General features: G+C 40.8%; 1 protein-coding gene and 1 long non-coding RNA gene across 18 annotated transcripts in view; one reads left to right on the top strand and one right to left on the bottom strand.

Annotated features, from left to right (window-relative positions):
• The window catches only part of LOC135261312 (uncharacterized), a 74,387-nt gene extending 73,041 nt beyond the window's left edge, over nucleotides 1–1,346 (bottom strand). For 3 of the 4 annotated variants that reach the window (XR_010331873.1, XR_010331871.1, XR_010331872.1), the window contains exon 1: nucleotides 1,123–1,346. This is a non-coding gene — a long non-coding RNA (uncharacterized LOC135261312). The remainder of the gene's footprint in view (nucleotides 1–1,122) is intronic. The other variant, XR_010331874.1, reaches the window with a different exon arrangement.
• Nucleotides 677–15,014, top strand: LOC135261306 (aspartate aminotransferase, cytoplasmic-like). 14 transcript variants are annotated; one of them, XM_064347483.1, is made up of 13 exons: nucleotides 680–828; nucleotides 1,627–1,776; nucleotides 2,473–2,555; nucleotides 2,915–3,031; nucleotides 3,128–3,221; nucleotides 3,439–3,498; nucleotides 6,391–6,572; nucleotides 6,924–7,047; nucleotides 7,740–7,957; nucleotides 8,336–8,486; nucleotides 8,721–8,886; nucleotides 8,985–9,127; nucleotides 11,925–12,847. In XM_064347483.1, the coding sequence occupies exons 2-13, from the start codon at nucleotides 1,716–1,718 to the stop codon at nucleotides 12,062–12,064; spliced, it is 1,539 nt and encodes a 512-aa protein (XP_064203553.1). In that variant the 5' UTR covers nucleotides 680–828; nucleotides 1,627–1,715; the 3' UTR covers nucleotides 12,065–12,847. The 14 variants fall into 14 exon arrangements, with proteins under 14 accessions (XP_064203558.1, XP_064203553.1, XP_064203549.1 ...); XM_064347479.1 differs by having other exon boundaries at nucleotides 11,930–12,847; XM_064347482.1 differs by lacking the exon at nucleotides 680–828 and adding an exon at nucleotides 845–868 and having other exon boundaries at nucleotides 11,930–12,847.
• The last annotated feature ends 3,108 nt before the right edge of the window (nucleotides 15,015–18,122 follow it).

Genomic DNA, 18,122 nt, shown 5'->3' on the forward strand with positions numbered 1-18,122 from the left:
AGCACTTAGCCATGCACAGCATGCCTAGTGTGCAATGATTTACACACATGCACACACCTTCCCCATCATTATCTATGTGACCAGGCCTGACTTACGTTTGATACTTAATGTATGACCTCGTCTGGTCAGTGATGATACAGAGGCACACCAGGTCAGCAGGAAAGTATGGCCAATGAATCTACCCTGTTCAGGGGACCTTTCTGACCTCAGTCTAGTCATTACCTATTTTGCTCATTTCATAAATCCAACAGTACTCCCTGCAAGGGTAAATATTGATCCTCCAGGCTTACAGCTACCTAATCTTTGACACAAAGAAACCAAGTACTCCAGTGATATAAAATGTATAGACCTTGATTTAAAGTTTTATATGAAAGGTGAAGAAAGGCTGCATCATGACCTAGAGCATCTGCTCTGGGCCAAATGTGTGACAATTCTTATAAAATTAAATAATACAATACATAAAATAGGTGCAGTCCGAAAGTACTGGTCAAATCAAAAAAAGAAAGAAAAAAAACTTTCAAAGAAAAAAAAGTTCTATTATATAAACGCCTGCCTTCTAAACGTAAAATTCAGCAAATACGCCCAAAATCCAGAAATACATCTTGCATTCAGAAGTATTGTCACGGCAATGATTTTAAAGCAGTACACTGCCATCTTGTGGGGCAATAAGCGCTTTACTTTTTGTTTCGGTAACAGGAATTGATGCATCCCTGCGTCTCCTCACCTGAAATAAATTAACTCACCAGCAAGCAAACTGGTATTACTAATTGAGACCCCTATAATTATTGAATGGACCCAAAAAAAGCTTTAATGGACATCTTTTCATATGTAAGTGTAGTTTACATAAAATTCTGAGACGACGACTCACGTGGGTGATTTAGTTATTTCAATAACAACGCAAACAGTTAATGGGTCTAATATTGCTACCTTTAAAATCAAATATTGGTTGTTGACTATTTGTACCAGGCTAAAAGGACAACTTCCTCGTAATATAGACTAATAATTCCGACATAGTTAAAATGTATGTATGATAGCCTATTTGCAAAACCTAGTCTTACACGTTCACATTAGGTTAGGCTACTTTATCGACTTGCACAAGGTAGGCTATGCATTGTCACTTACAGCCTTGACGAAATTGTATGTTGGGCTACAATGGGGAACCGGTTCCGCATAAGCTCCGTCGCATAGTCTTGTCTTCTGAGTTGAATAGACCGAGCCCTTTCCCCGAGACTCTACACACGCACCAAACGACGGACATCTCGCATTAACCACTTTCCTAAAAGTGGTTTGGAGGGTGCTTAATTGGGGGAATTATGGGAAATCCACTGCCGGGCCAACAAACATTTTCAGCTTGTCCAGAAGCCCGAAACAATTTATTGACTTGTAGTAAATCATCTAGTTAAGGAGAAAATACCGTCCACACAGATATACTTATTTGTACGTTCAGATGCTATATTTAAGTTCTTAAATCATAACATGGGAAACTGTTGTTTGTCGGAGAATGTTTTTTTTATTTATTTTTATGGTTCAATTTCTCTGGATTGCTATCCTGCTGAAATCTTTAACTCTGGCATTTTATCAAATAATGTAGCCACCCCTGGTTTGTGTCATTTCTTCCTTCATAAGGTTTACTGGTGCAGTCTCTTCTGTGCTTCATCTGAAAAAAGCTTGGATGCTGGTATCTGGCTGTTTGGAGGTTGAAGACTAAGACTGTGATGTATTCCTTCAATGATTCTATCGCATCCTCTGGGACTGACACTGTTTGTGTGCTCTGGGGTGAGAGATCATTCACACGGAAGCTTGATGGTTATCCCATTCATTTTCTTCAGAAGTTGTACATGGATGAGGACTTAAGTTCCTGTGCATGCCACGCACGCTGTTAAACAATTCCTGTTTTCGGAACACTGGAACGTGTATATCCGGCTATAAGGAAATGATTCTTAAAAGTAAAAATAAATCATTAAGCTGGTTAATCGGCCTTTTTAACTATTCCTCATCAAGGTCTCTAACAAGAGAAAACAAAACTTGTAAATATGTTGATGTCTTCAAGAAAACAGATTAATCCTAATTAGTGCACAGAATTTCTGGCTGACCACAACAGGAGGTCAAGAGCACCATGTTGATGAATCCAATTAGGAGTATGAGAAAGTTACAGAAATCCTAAAACTCTACCTCTTACAATATATGTACTGCAGGGTTTTGGTTGACAAGTACAATCTGTGTGTGTGTTTGTATTAAGCATGCTGAATTTTATCTGCCTTTAAGTGTCATCTTCAGAAATTAGAGTGGATAATGATCCAGGTGTTTGGCATGCCAGTTTATATTTGAATGGTACATTCCAATGGTGGATGGGCTGTTAAAAATGTTTTTCATTGCACTGAATGTACTTAAGTTTTATTGAAATTAAATAATTTTGGTCCCATGCTGTGTCTCATGCAAGTGCTCCCCTTCCCCACAATACCCCCTGGTCAGGCTGTGAAGTGAGCAGCATGAAGAGGACTGCAGTGTTTGAGGTGGAGGATGACCTCCTCGAGCACCAGTTCTTTATCCGCACAGTGAGTCTGCTATACACTTCCACTGCACTCCCTCTCTATGACACATGCTGCATTATCCCCCCACGGTTTTATCAATTAATTATATTCCATTTTTTTAAATGGTCCTGTTCAGATATTGAAGTGGCCCTACTGTGCTGTAAAAAGTGGGTCATTTTCCATGATATCAGTGTACAGCATACATGTGATCTCAGGTAAAATCTAGGCCAAAAATCTATATGCATAACATGTATATATTCTTATTTAAATTCACTGCAACCATTTTATAGTGGTTTATTTCCATATTCCTTTGAAGCCAATTCTGCCGCCTTCACTTGAAGTGCACTTCTGTGAGTGTTGCCAGTTTTCTTCTGATTGCCCAGATCTGCCTAAGTGCGGAGGCTAATGAGGAAATGCATGTGGTGGAGGTGCAGGATAAGATGCTGGGTCGAAGCCACCCGGTGCCCATCGCCACCCTCCGCCCCCATTGCCTGCCGATGGTCAGTCTTGCCAGGCATGTGTAAATTTGTGATCGTGAAACACAGTTCCAGGATGTCCACCAGAGCTCAGTTTGTTTCCAATTGTGTTTGTTCCAGGTAAGTTTCAGTGGTTTCGAGTTGATGCCACCAGTCACCTTTAACCTTCGCTCTGGCCAAGGCCCTGTCTTCATCTGTGGACAGCATGTGACTTGTGAGTATGTGAGCACTGCAATATGGCTACTGAGAACAGACATGCACTGTGCTTAAGTTTAGATATTCAGAGAGCAAAAAAAGGTGAAAGGGCATGGCAAGCTAAAACATGAGATTTATCTGGAAATGTAATAAGCTGCTTTTAAAGAGAACTAGTGATGACTTAAAATGTTTTTGTGTATGGAATCCTATTGAGTTCATTTTCTATACATTTCAAGTGGAAATGGATGAAGAGGAGGAAGACATTGTGTTTTCAAAGACCTCCACCCCCTACGCAGGTGAACAGAAAAATGTGAATCTGTCCAACATTAACGTTAAACCTTCACAAGACGCTCTCATGGAAACTGCTTATTTTGGTGATCACAACAGTGTATATAGCTTGTCTTTCTATTGCAGGGGGACGACGGTGACTTTGTCTCAGTCTTTCTCCAATAAATTTTTGTGCATCATTTGATGGTGTATTACTTCATTGGGGGGTGAGGAATCACATTTGGAGTCTGTTAGTTTTGATGTACAGTGCCGTGAAAGTATTTGCCCCCTTCTTGATTTCCTGTATTATTGCATATTTGTCACACTGATTGAATTCAGATCTATAAAACAAAAAGAATCTGAGTATACAGAAAACACATTTTTTAAAATTCCATTTATTTAAGGAAAAAAGTTATCAAACACATATAATACCCACATGAAAAAGTAATTTTCCCCTTGAACCTAATAATTGGTTGTACCACCTTTAGGCAGCAATAACTGCAACCAAACAGTACAATTTTATCAATTTTTCACATCGCTGTGGAGGAATTTTAGCCCACTCTTTAGAGTACTGCTTCACTTCAGACAAATTGGTAGGTTTTTGAGCATGAAGTCTTAATTTCAGGTCCTGCCACAGGGTTCAAGTCAGGACATAGGCCACTCCAAAACTTGAATTTAGGTTCTTTCCAGGCATTCAGATGTGGACTTATGTGCTTTGGATCATTGTCTTGCTGCATAACCCAATTACGCTTCAGCTCATGGACAGATGACAAGACATTCTCCTTAAGAATTTTCAGGTACAGAGCCAAATTCATGGTTCCTTCAATAATGACAAGTTGTCCAGGTCTTGAAGGCAGCAAAGAATCCCCACACCATCACAGTACGGCCATGTTTCATTGTTGGTATGATGTTCTAAGGGGGCAATTACCTTTTCACAAGGGTATTATGGGTGTTTAATAGCTTTTTCATTAAACAAATGAACTAACCGTGTTTTGTATAATGTTTTTAAAAACGTTTTAAATGTGTTTCCCTTTGTCTAATTTTACATTTTGTCTAAAGATCTGAAACCATGCAGTGTGAGAAATATGCAATAATAGAGGAAACTATAGGAAGGGTGCAAATACTTTTTCATGAAACTTTAGGTAAATGACAAGTTTAAATAATTCCAATTATCCTTACAGATTACAGTAGCCTAGTTTGACTGTTGCAGCGACACTGCTACACCGCCATATCCGGGTGAACTCCTATCAATTCTTTATATCTTATAGCAATTCAGCAAATCATAAAAGCAATTGATTTTGGAAGCCTTTAGAGGGATATTCCAGAGTTCGTCAATTCCGGTTTTACCCAAGACAGGTGGAGCAGTATATTTGCGGGCAATAATCTTTGCAAACGTAGCCGCGCAACGTTGAGGCTGTGCTGTAACTTGGCAACAGGCAGTAAACAGAACGACTGTTTGCTAAAGTCTACCAGCTCTAAACCCGTCAGGGATAAAGAAGATACCTGGTTCATCTGTTTTTGATGGCGAAAACGATATTGATATAAAATATACAATGTCGGAAGCGATGTCTACGCTTTCCGTTTTTGTTGACACTCCAGCAACTCCGTCGCATCCCGAAGCGAAATTGCTGGCAGCCTTCAAAAAAGACACTCATCTCAAAAAGGTGTACCTTGCTGGAAGGGGTGAGTGTTGGAAATATTTGGATACCATTTGCGAATAAAGAGATCACGTAGCCGCCCTGATCTGTGCCATTTTTTCCACATGCAGATTCACTGATTGTGACAGTATTCGAATCTATTGCATTTTCTAGCCTTTTGACCTAATTACTTCTAAACTGAGATCAGTAGCCAATCTTGATAGCCTATATCAGTCTATGCTATAACACTTTTATGAAATAAAGGCGATCATGGATCTACATTTTAACTGTTTATCCTAGTGATTTACTAGCTGCGTTCTAAAAATATCCAAACAACCCCGTCTCTCCGCTCTTGTCATTCTCCCGCATATGTGAAGTAGCCTGATTATTTTTCCAGTTTACAGCACGTTTTCCCACCAGTTAGTCTCCCTATTGCAATTAAATACTCTTACCCATCCTCACTTTTAAAGTAGTTTGGCGTTTTACTAAAATGGCCAGTATCCACAATATAAACAGTTATTTTCCACGTTATTTTAACGGCCTTCTCACACATGATCCTTCTCTTAAGATTATTTGACCCACCCTCATCTAAAGTAAAAAAAAAAAAAAAAAAACAATCCACAAATTATTTGTCTAGACAACTTGAAGTACGAACAAAATGATCTAAGTCTTTCATCTTGCTATAAAGGCTTTGTAATTCATACTGAATAAGAGCCTCTGTGAAATTAACCTTATTTTCTTTTGTTCTGGCATATTTATGAAAATACTAAAAAGCTGTGCTTTTCCCTCTTATTGATGTTTTTGCCACCCCAGAGAAATTCTTCAAATCCTGGCATCCTGCAGCTCCCCTCTGTTAAATCTACTGCATATTAATCACATTTGCATTTTTTTCAGGTGGAGTGCTTTTAAATATAAGCATAATGTGTTTTGCTAGGAATGCATTCAGTATACATTTTCATAAGGGGAACATGTTTTTTTCATTAAATGTACATTTTTATTACTGTTCATTCAGTGTTTTGTTGTTTGGTGTTATTGAATTTTCCTTCCTGCCTCGCACTGAAAAGAACATCTGCAACCCAATACAATGGCATTAAGAAAAGCAGAAACTAGCCAATATGGTTCATTTATATTCCTTTTTCAAAACAAATACTATTCTCTCCCTTAATCTAGAAAATAACATTTGCAATACAACACAATAGTACTTATAAGAAAAGCAGAAACCAGGCTATATAGTTTCATTTATATTCCTTTAAAAAATAAATACTACTCTCTCCCTAAATTTAGAGTATCTAAATGAAGATGGCAAGGCCTTTGTGCTCCCTCTAATAAGGAAGATAAAGCAACAGATCACCAGTGATCCTACTCTCAGCTCAGAGTACCCACCCTGCCTAGGCCTCCCAGAATTCACCAGAAGAGCAACAGAGCTTGCTCTTGGCAATGACTGCTGTGCAATTGTGGAAAACAGGGTAATTATATTTGTTGTTGTTTAATTAATCCACACCTCAAATAAACAGACCACACATCTGGGCCTCGGAGATTACTTAGATACCGCGTAAGAGGTAATTATTTCCCCGCTCCGTGAAACCTCATCAGCGTCACATCACACGGTAAAAGCCAGCTGAGCACACTGATAATGCACCCTGGTTGATGTAATGTACACAGTTCGGATATCTTGTGTCTTGCGAATACAAAAGAATCACTTGGTTTACACAGACAGTGGGGGGCTATCAATATAGAATGTTTTTGAGGCTGGCAGGAAATTGGAGCCGATAGCCACCAATGATGATTATTGTTGTTGTTGTGGCTGTCTCCTGTAGGTGCTGGGGGTCCAGACAGTAGGCTGCACTGGGGCAGTACGCCTGGGGGCTGAGTTGTTGAAGCGCTGGTACAGCCTGAGTGCAGAATGGCGGGGCCCTGTCTACCTCTCTGCGCCCTGTGATGGTAGGTCGGAGGGGGCCACTAACACAGGATTTGGATGACAAAGTCAAGGATAATTATTCTGCCCGGGGACCACATGAAACATCGTCTTCAAATACTGTAATTTAGAAACAGTGGAACACAAAGAAACAACCTCTGTGACCCTCAAGGCTTTTGTGACTGAAGTTCTATGTATGAGTCCGGAGGCAAGCCAAAAGAATATAGAATGAAGGCCTCATTGTCTCCGATAGAACTCAGACTCTGATAGTGCCGACTGTGGCGGGTAGCTTTATACAGCAACGTGCAATTGGCGTCACCCAGGGTATTGGAGGGTTCAGCCAGTTAGAGGTTTGCATTTAATCGCTATTTAGTGACCCCTACCGGTCGATCGCATGCCTGTGGGCCACGTATGAAGGATCCTGCTCCACTCTATGCAAGCTTAGCTGTAGTCTGCGGTGTGAGTAGTAGACTGGTGACACATGTATCAGAGGAGATCCATGGTTGTCTACGCTCTCCCGAATCGGCACTGGGGTTCGCACATGAACACGGCCATTCCAAATTAGGGTGGGAACTAATTCAGCTCCACATTGAGCACTAAAACAAAAAATCTTTTGAGATGATCATTTTTGATGATCATCTCAGCCTGGAACAAAACTGGCTTCTTTTCCCACAACATCCAAGCAAGCATCTCTGCTCTCTGCCCCCTCTGAATGTAGAACGCCTGGCTGGGGTCTTTGAGGCCGTGGGGATCCTGGACGTTCGGGAGTACAGGTACTGGGACGCGGAGCTGAGGGGCGTGTCTGCGGAACACATGCTGGAGGATCTGGAGGCGGCCCCGGAACTGTCCGTGATCGTGCTCTCGGCCCCGGGCCACTGCCCCACGGGGGCCGACCTCTCCCAGAAGGACTGGAAACTGGTGGCTGAAGTCATGGTGGTACGGCAGCTTGCCCTGCGGTCCCTGTAGGTCCATGTTACTCACCTACAGGCATATCAGTAGAGCCTCTTTAGTTAACCCTTTCTTTGTTTTCTTTCATCAAGAAAATTTCCTCAACAAATGGCTTAATTAGTGATGGACTGTGTGTGCAGCTATAATGCAGCTGCAGTGTGGAGTATTGAACAGGAAGCTGGGCTAAAGATTGCAGGTTCGATTTCCAAGTAGGATAAGTGCCATTTTGCCCTTGAGCCAGGTACTTAACCTGAATTGTTTCAGTAAAAACATCCACCTGTATAAATGGATACTGTTGGAAAAAAAAATCTGAAAGTTGTGGAAGTTGGTCTGGATAAGAGAGTCTTTTGCTTCCCTCTTCCGTAGAGGCGCAGGCTCCTCCCTTTCTTCCTGATGCCCACACAGGGCCTGTGCCTGGGGGACCCTGGCCAGGACAGCTGGCCGCTGCGTCACTGCGCCTCCGTGGGCATGGAGCTAATCTGCGCCCAGGCTTTCTCTCACAACTTTGGCCTCTATGGTGAGACGACCCCTCGTCCCACTTCGCTCCTCCCCACCCCAGGCGCTTTGGCTCACCTCTTGCTATCGATCACATTAACATGCAGACTATGGCTTATCCGAATCCCTTCCTTAGTGCATGCTTTTGTAACTTAAGAACTGCTTGGTGAGAGTTGAACCTCAGAAACTCTTGTGTCTCGCTCGTTCCTGCACTCATCACTGTGACTCATGCTGTGTCTGTCTGCATAACACCCAGGAGAGCGAGTTGGACACCTCTTGCTTGTCCTGAGGCAAAACTCAACACTATTAGCTGTTCAGTCGCAAGCAGAGAGACTGGTGAGAACACTGTGGTCCCGTCCACCTGTGGGAGGGGCCCGAGTGGTTGCCACGGTGCTCAGTAACCCCGCCCATCTTGTTGAATGGTTAGTAATAACATGCTGCTGGTGTTGGAAGTCGCCTGTTACTGTAGTGCTTCTCCCTCTCTAGTGAAACAAAGTAATGGCTGAAATGTGCAATGCAGGCACGAGGGTGTGAGGACTGCTGTGGAGCGGTGCATGCTGGTTAGGGAGCGACTACGAGAGAAGCTGAGGATTCTGGGAACTCCAGGCTGTTGGGACCACTTGACACAGCAAGGTGGAGTGTACTGCTGCACAGGCCTTAACGGTGAGCTTCTCTGTCCTTTGACCTTTCCTCTGCTTCAGCTCCTACATCCTGTTGCTGGATCTACATGCAGCATGTGTCTGTTTTTTCTGGTACTCAACTCTTGACAGTACGAAGCTACCCGAGTTAACCTTAGTAATATTAATACACTTTAAGGCCATATGTTAATATGAAGCATAATGTGTGACATTTTGCTACATATTATTCCATGTTAAGATGCACAAGTTAGATTTTAAGGATATTCTGCAGTGTAATGGGAACCATATCATTATATAGCCTTCTTGCCACTTTGAGATCCATGTGGTTTATAGCTGTTTGTGCACTGATTTTAAATTTGCCATCACTAATGGGCATGTGTTGTGAGTAACGTAACAAGAAATATAATATGTATCCTTTTATTTTGGGTAATATTAATGTGCACATTACAGTATTAGCTAGTGTATGATGGATAAAATCCCTTTAGTCCATCGCTTGAATAGATCTGCAGTGCATACAGTCTGAGATGGTTAAGAAGAATGTAAAAATGAAACCACATTCTCTTTGGTAAAGACTTCTTGGAAAAAGTACGCATTCCCGTGACATCTTGACAAGCAAATGAGTACTTAGCACTGACTTTACCGCCGTTTTTGGAAAAAAAAGAAAAATCCTCAAAGGAGATTTGAGACTGGATTTTAATTTTAAGTAAAGGATTTTAGGGATTTGAGTAATTTTGTACTCATTCATATGGACCTTATTTTTCTGTCACATTCCTCTTAGCTTTCTTTAATGGCTCTTAGTTGTATCCAGCATTGAAGTAGAAAACAACTGCATTTTAATACACAGTACTGTACACATGGGCTAGTATTACCAGAGAGCATGTGGCAAGATCGTAAATACCTCATCACATCAGTAATGTAATTGAATGGTTTGTAGTGCTAATTTTAACCAGGATCCCTCATTAATTCATTGTTTGTGTTGTTGTTGTTTTTTAACCACAAATATTAATGTTATTGATGTCATTGTCTTTTTAAAATTAATTTTATAAATATGCATTTCTGATAGAATTACTCATCTGTATATTACATCAACACAATAAAACCCCTAGGGAAACAGTAGGGAAGCAAGGTGTAAAATGACATAATGGCAGAACATTTAAACACTGAGGTTGCGAGACTGCTTCCAAAAATGGTCAAAAGACCGAAACGAAAAACAAAATGCAAAAAAAAACAAAAAACAGTCAACAAACAAAAGTAACCAGGATGAGAAATAAAGCACTTTTTTATAACCTTTGTATCATCTAAATCGTGTTTGGCAAAACATTTGTGTTATTTATAGCCTGGTTACCGGCTGTCTCGCATCCATTCACCTCCCTTACAGAGAAAAGTGAACAGCACCATCCAATTCCCTGTGCTGGTTTTCATTATGAGTGCTGGACAAGCTGAGGCCCGATTAGAATAAGCAAAGACTGTGGCTGTCAGCAAGCTGTGAACTCTTCAATTTCTTATCTCCATGTTTTTCCCTGTCCCTTAGAGAAGAAATGTAAAATGTGTGGGAGTGTTAATGGGTATACCTTTACTCAATGGAAAAATAGTGCACATGTATAATGCAGTGATACATCAATGTTTCCTAGCATTGTGAGTTAGGACACAAAATAAAACAGTTAATGGGATCATTATAATAAGAAAGAGCCTATTGAAGGAGAAGTGGATAGAGAAGTAGATACCAAAAGCTGCCATAAATATGGAACATCTCAACATCTTGAGTTCACGTTCTCATTTACCGGTTGTTTCAATTTTTCTCCTCACAATTCTTCCCTGGAAAGGAGAGAAAGAGATTTTCCCCCAGAAAACTAGAAAAAATGCTCTGGAAGGTGTCTGGCTTCTTCTTTTGTTGCTTATTTTTAATCTGGGGGCATCAACAGGCTAGCCTACATATGCTAAATTTGCTAAAAACTGACATTTTGATTTAGACTGGATAAAGTGTTATCAAATGATAAGCTCACTGAAAAACAGTAGGTTTTCTAGCTCATAAATGATTGGTTTCCCCTGCATTACTTCACATCCTCTGGGGATATTAGTCTAATCTGAATAGTACTTACAAGAGCCCGATTTAGTACCAATTTTAATACAGAACATAGCTGCATGACTTTGCAGTGTACAGTCTACCCCACTATACCCATGTCACACCACTCCTCATCTTACTTCCCTGACTACCTACCTGCATCATAATGAAAACCCTGGTACTGTCATACAGGCGAGTCAGCTGAACGGCTCCACTATACCTCCAGTCAATCTTCAAACCCTGCACCCTAATCAGATCTCTGTTCCACAATCTCAAGGCTGCCAGCATTGTTGTTGCGCTCTATTGGTAGAACGAACTTCCTGCGCTGGTCAAGAAAACAGAATAGTCAGCCATCTTCCAGTACAGACTGAAAACCCACCTCTCAGGCTCCATTTTGGTTCCCCTCCCTCCATTTTTATGAATTCTGGTTGTGGTAATGTATATGGTTTTAGGTAATGACACTTTGTCTTTGTTTTTATTCTTAGGACTTATTATTACTGGATGTATTCTGTATGTACTCCGGATTTGTATTTTGGTTCTTGGTTAGTATAGCTAACTTACGTTAGTCATTTAGTGATGTTGCATAGATATGTACTTGTTGACTGGGGACGATGTTAGCCGGATCTCACACTATTCTTCATAAAAATTTAAGTGAAAGCATTTCTGCATTGTAGGTCGGTATGAATGAGTGCATCTCCTAAATGAGTGTAATGTAATGCTGTGTAATGTAATCTTTAGTGTGTTACTTTCTTTTCCTTAGCCCAGCAGGTGGAGTACCTTTCCAAGAGGAGACATATCTACCTGCTCCCCAACGGGTGTCTGAATGTGAGCTGCATAAACAACCTCAACCTGGACTACGTGGCAGAGTCCATAAACCTGGCCTTGACCTCTCTTCCTTGATGTCATGAACCAGATCATTCACTTCTGCTAACAAACCAGCTACTTGTGAAGTAATGTGACGTGAACAACACCTTTTGCACCCAGGCATGTCCTTAATTAGAGTCAATTCAAAAGGTGGATGCACCCATTGGAAGATCAGTGTTTATAAGGAAATGATGCGTCTCATCCAGTAAACCGTTGGAACGATTACACTCTACACAAGAAGACATGAGTCACAGACATGAAAAAATGATCTCCTCCTTTTTTTAGTGACTGTTATTGTGAATAGATAAGGTGAGGAGAGAGCCTTGAGAGAACAATCATGCTGGGCATGTTTGAAAGAAATAGAGAAAAATAAATAAAACCTCTGTGTGGCCCTAGTTCCTGACACTACCAAAATAAGAGACTTTCCAGCAGAGCACTAGCTGCATTGTCAGTCCAAGCAGGCTTTAAAGCACCTCAGGCTACAAATACGTAAAGCAAATGCCTGGATTTCAAATGGCAATTCAAAGATATTTCCCGGTGTTTTATAATTATTTATTAAATAATGTGGTATACATTTGTGTTTATTCCATATGGAACAAATCCACCCAGACTATATTTGGTAAATCCTCCTAACCAATGGTTAGTATTCTGCTTCAAGAGGAATCTTGGGATGCAAAAACAATACTGTTATTTATCAAGGCTGAAATATATTCAGCTCACCTACTGCTTGTCAAGAGAGGTAATATAAGCTATCCGAGCAGAATTAGTCTTGTTGATGCCTTTCATCAATCAGAAGCCATTAAGCAGACACCATCACACAGAGCAATTTACAGTGTACAATATGAACTGCAATAGAAGTGCAATGGCGGGGGGGGGGGGGACCTAGTTTCACATTTTAGTATAACTAATCATATCAAAATAGAAGCTGTTATAAAATGTGGATGGTCTCCTCAATCTGGCATCAAATTCAGATCATGACAGTGACTGCGGTCAGCAGCCCTGCCGGGTGACAGATAGTTGGCTCGAGCATCACCTAGGGACGGCAGGGGTGCAGGTGGCCTCAAATGAAGCATCTCGTCACTTGCCAACAACCCCTGCTGGTCGGTCAGGTGCCTGGAAGTCCAGCCATTAAGTGTCTTCCTCCAGCTCACATCTGTGCAAGCCTGACATGATAAGTGCAGTGTGTAATAAGAACTAGCAGCTGACATCACATGCTTCAGAGAAGACCCATTCTCATCTGCGCTCTCCTGCGTCAATAGCAAAGTTTGCAGCAGTGAGCAATGATAAATATGATCGGGAATTCAAAATTGGGGAGAGAAGGAGTAAAACAATAAGAAATTATATTAAATGGTATCTTCTTAAAGCCACGGAAGGAAATAAAACATTGAGAATTGCTTATATTGGCAGACATTCAATTTCTACAACATTTCTCAGTGTTGAAATACATACACTACATGGCCAAAAGTATGTGGACACCTGACATCCAACATCTCATCCAAAATGATGGGCATTAATATGGAATTTGTTCACCTTTCGCTGCTATAACAACCTCCACTCTTCTGGGAAGATTTTGTACTAGATGTTGAAGCTTTGCTGCAGGGATTTACTTCCAGTCAGTCAGAAGAGCATTAATGAGTTTGGACACTGATTTGGCAATTAGGCCTGGCTGGCAGCAGGCATTCCAACTGATCCAAAAAGTGTTGGATGGAGTTGAGGTCAGGGCTCTGTGCAGGCTAGTCAAGTTCTCCCACACCGTTCTGGACAAAAACATATATATTGTCATGCTGAAACAGGGAACTGTTGGGGAGGCACAGAACTGTCATGAGAAACAGCCCCAGACGAAGGGATGTCCAGATACATTTGGTCATATAGTGTAAGCAGTGGCCAAAAAAACACACCCATCTGAAGTTACTTTATAGGCCATTTTTCACCATATGCTGCCAGTACAGCTTTTATTTGCTGTGGCATAAAATACACCAGAATCAGAAATTCTGCAGGATGAATGCAACACTGATCTCACACAAGAAAGCCCATCAGCGCATGCCTTGTTAATGGAGGTGGGTGTCTCAGATGCAGTTCCAAAATGTCCATAAATGCTTGATCAGGTTCAGGTCTGGGGAATGAAATTGACGGCATATGGATAACATCATTGTCATGCTAATGCTCATTGCACCACACATTCTGTGGATAGGGGCATTGTTATGCTGGAGGCACAAAATTTCTGTAGCATGGAATGAAGGTGATCACTTATAGTCTTTAAGTAGTTATTACCATTGACCTGTGGTATCCTTCCCTATAGATTTGGTTCTTACCGAAACTACCTGCTCACATCCTAAATTGCAATTTTCTGTCAATTTAATTAGAGTTGCTCACCTGTCTAACTTATCACCTGTCAAATGTATCACTGAAGCTCCTGCCAAGCTCCCCTACAATCTTCTTCCTTCTAGCCATACTAGTCATAATTATAGGCAACCAGGCTTGACCAGCATATCCATATCCATAATTTTGCATATGACCCTGAGTCTGCTGGGATGTTAGTTGCTTAATTAACTCAGGAATCACACTTGTGTAGAAGCTCCTGCTTTCAATATGCTTTGTGTCCCTCATTCACCAAACTGTTCCCAACTTTTTGGCCATGACCTTCAATTACAAAATAGTGCACATATTATAAAGCATAGATACTTAGATAATTTAGATAAAGGTTTGTTAAATAACCAAATAAATATATTGTACATTTACCCCCGTGAGAGGAGAGATTTAACTGTAAGATAATCGCAAATGGGAATGACTTATTCCTAAGGCAATGCATTTCCTCAGTGCTCTGTAGAAGCCAATGTGCAATCTGTCCATGTGGCGGTGCTGTTTCTTTCAAATAAATCCACAGTAATGTAGTGCCATTGTATTGTCTCTTCTGCTTGTGTGGTTTCTGTGGGTAAACAGGTTTCTCAAAGTGAATGTGAATGTGTTCTGTTGCTTTGCATACATTAATGGAAAGCTGTCAGTGCATTCACAAATTATGCTACATTTAGACATGTCAAGACATGAAACGCCTAGACCCAATACAATAATGGGCAGAGGTCACAAAGAAGTTTATATATTCATATAATATTATCAACAATAACATTGTTTTTTTTCAGAAACTGATTAGCTTGAGAATGCCTTTTCATAATGCAAGGTTTCACTGTAATTCACGCTACTTTATTCTTTTTTGCTTTAAAAATAAGACAAAAGTCGTATAAAAATATTTTTATCGCATTATTTTAACATTAAAAATATTTCCCAAACTTTTGAGGATATTTATTTAGATTTCACAGTTATGTATATTTAATATGCATGGAGTGCAAACTGCAATCTTTTCACAGATAAGTTCTGGTGGTGCATCTCTCTAATAAGGCGAGAAATTTGCTTCCAATGGCTCAGCGGATATAGTGGCAGCACACTGCTGGCTATGGAGAGAGATTAGCTTAAAGCCCTTGAAGTGCCAGGATAACAATTTTCTCCAAGTCTTTTTCTTTTTGCTTCAGCGATTGTCAGAGCCCCTGGGTTCATTATAACATCCAATCGCAATACTCCATCCATCCACCTACCGAAGCTTCTTGTGGAAATGAAGTCGCCTGGAATAAAATTACCATAGAAAATTTCCTTTTAAAATAAACCAACCAGAAATCATTTTCACGTTCTATAAATTCATTTATGAAGCTGCCATGGCATTTGGAATAACCCATACTTTAACAAAGCTTGTAAAAAAGCTAATCCTCGTCTTTTACAATCCTACTACTTACATAAGCTCAATATAACATTATGAGCCAATTTTAATGATCTTAGCAGGATCACTAAACCTTGAGGTAAAATTACAAGGCCATTGAAGTTCCAGTCTAATAAATTTAATGGGGTGTAATATAAACATCGACACTTCTTTGCAACTGAGACTACCAATTGTGGCATTTATCGATGAATAATGATTCTGGAGCAGCCGCCTGAGACAGTGTGGTACCATAAGCAAATCAATGCGCACGCACATCCAGGGTATAACTGGCATAACTCAGACTCTGCCTGTCAGACAGGAACAGGACAGAAAGAAGAAAACTTGGAGTTGTTGTTCTCCTCAGTACATTTCTGCCCCGTTTCCCTATTGTTTCCAATTGTCTTCCTTCTTATTATGGATAAATATCATATAATTTAATCAATTTGGCATGCAAACAAGGGAATTCATTGAAACCAATAGAACACGCAAGCAACAAACAACAAAAAAAGCGCAATTTGTTGTACACTTAAACTAATTAAATGAGGCGGAATTAATGGGCAGAATGATAATGAATACAAGAGGAGCTCATGTTGGACCTTGAACACCCCCCTATGATGGTTAATAAACAATAAATAATAAATAATTAACAGGCTGTGTTTGACATCAGAGGCCTTTAGTTGAAGCAATCTGACTTCATCTTTTGGAAAATAAAGTCCTCTTTGGAATTACAAGGGGGCCGTGTAAAGTCACAAAGCAAACGGGCTTCTGACACGTGCACACACTCAATCCAGCAGAGACAGGCCTTTGTTTAGCAGCCTAGCCCAGCTCCTTGTTCTGGGCTATGCTACAGAGGGAGGAAGGTCGCTTAGCCTAGTCCCATGAATGCATGATCACAGTTAGCCACAGCAGGGTTAGACCATCAGCTGAAATTGGGTTGGTGCTCCAGCAGGGGGGCTCTCTGTCCTGGCTGCCTTAGCCATTATAGGCTACACACTCCTGGCTGAGGATTGCATAGTAACTGGGTGGGGCTCCTATACAAGTGTTCATCCTAGTTTTTGGGACAGAGATTACATATTACTCTATGCAATGATGAGCTCTACAGTGCCTAACCTTCTCCTTCTCCTTTTTTCGTGGGGCTCCTGCCCTACCCTCGCTCTGAGTACATGGACCGATCCAGCCCTGTCCCTCTCCCTGTGGTCACAGACTGCTGCAGCCCTGTCCCTTTCCCTGTGGTCATAGACCGATCCAGCCCTGTCCCTCTCCCTGTTCATGCCCACACCCTGATGCAGCCTGGAGCTCAAGATGCATCACCCTGCCCCTCTAAACTGCACATTGTCCTTCCATTTATTTGAACTTTGCACTTTTCCAGCTACTTTATTACCTCAACTGGAACCTGCTCAACCAATTGTATTTGTATGTGATAGATCCCTTATTACATTTCGGTCACATGTATTTTACCCCTACTTTACACCAAGCCAGTGCAGGATGAGCTCCTCCTCTATAGTCAGCTTCCTCCCAAGATGTCTTCTCATCGAAGAGATTTTTATCACCACCGTTTGACATTTTCTCTCCCCTCTGGGGTGTTTTTACCTCACATGCTAGCTATTTGGGGGTCTGGTTTTTGCAGGGTTTTTTTTACCCTTTCTGCCACTCTGTGAAGTATCTTTGCTTACAGTTTCTGCAAAAAGCACTATACAAATAAAATTGATTTGATTGGATTTAATTTCACACACACGCGTGTGTGCGCGCGTGCGCGCGTGCACACATACAGACACACACACACAAAGTGATAAGCACATTATCCTAAATCTCACATACTATTAAACATATATTTTACAAATAGCAAACATTTTTATTTTTCTATTCATATTCCAAAATGTAAAAGTTAATGGTTGACCTCAGTTGGTTATATACAGTGCAGTCCATAAATACTTGGACAGTGACAGTTTTTGTTGTTTTCTATCTGTACTCCAGCCCATTGGGTTTGGACAATGACTATGTTGTTGAAGTGCAGATTGTCAGCTTTAATTTGTGGGTATTTAAATCCATATCAGGTGAGCCACAAAATGGCAGCCAGGAATTGCAGACCTTTTTATACATAGTCATTCCATTTGCTTGCACACTCAGTTTAATTTGGCTTAACAAAACATGTTCAGCCAAATTAAACTATTTCCAAAATTCTCTACCATCCAATCCAATGCTTGTGTATAAGCTCTAAAAACACACAAAGTGTTTTGTTCCTGTAATGTTTGTGGTTTATAAGTTTCAAGGCATTTGCACAGAAAAAACATCCATCCATTTGCACAGAATAGGATATCCAGCCATGTGCAGAGAATAAGATATCCAGCA

The sequence above is a fragment of the Anguilla rostrata genome, chromosome 8, assembly GCF_018555375.3.
Source record: "Anguilla rostrata isolate EN2019 chromosome 8, ASM1855537v3, whole genome shotgun sequence".
NCBI lineage: Eukaryota > Metazoa > Chordata > Actinopteri > Anguilliformes > Anguillidae > Anguilla > Anguilla rostrata.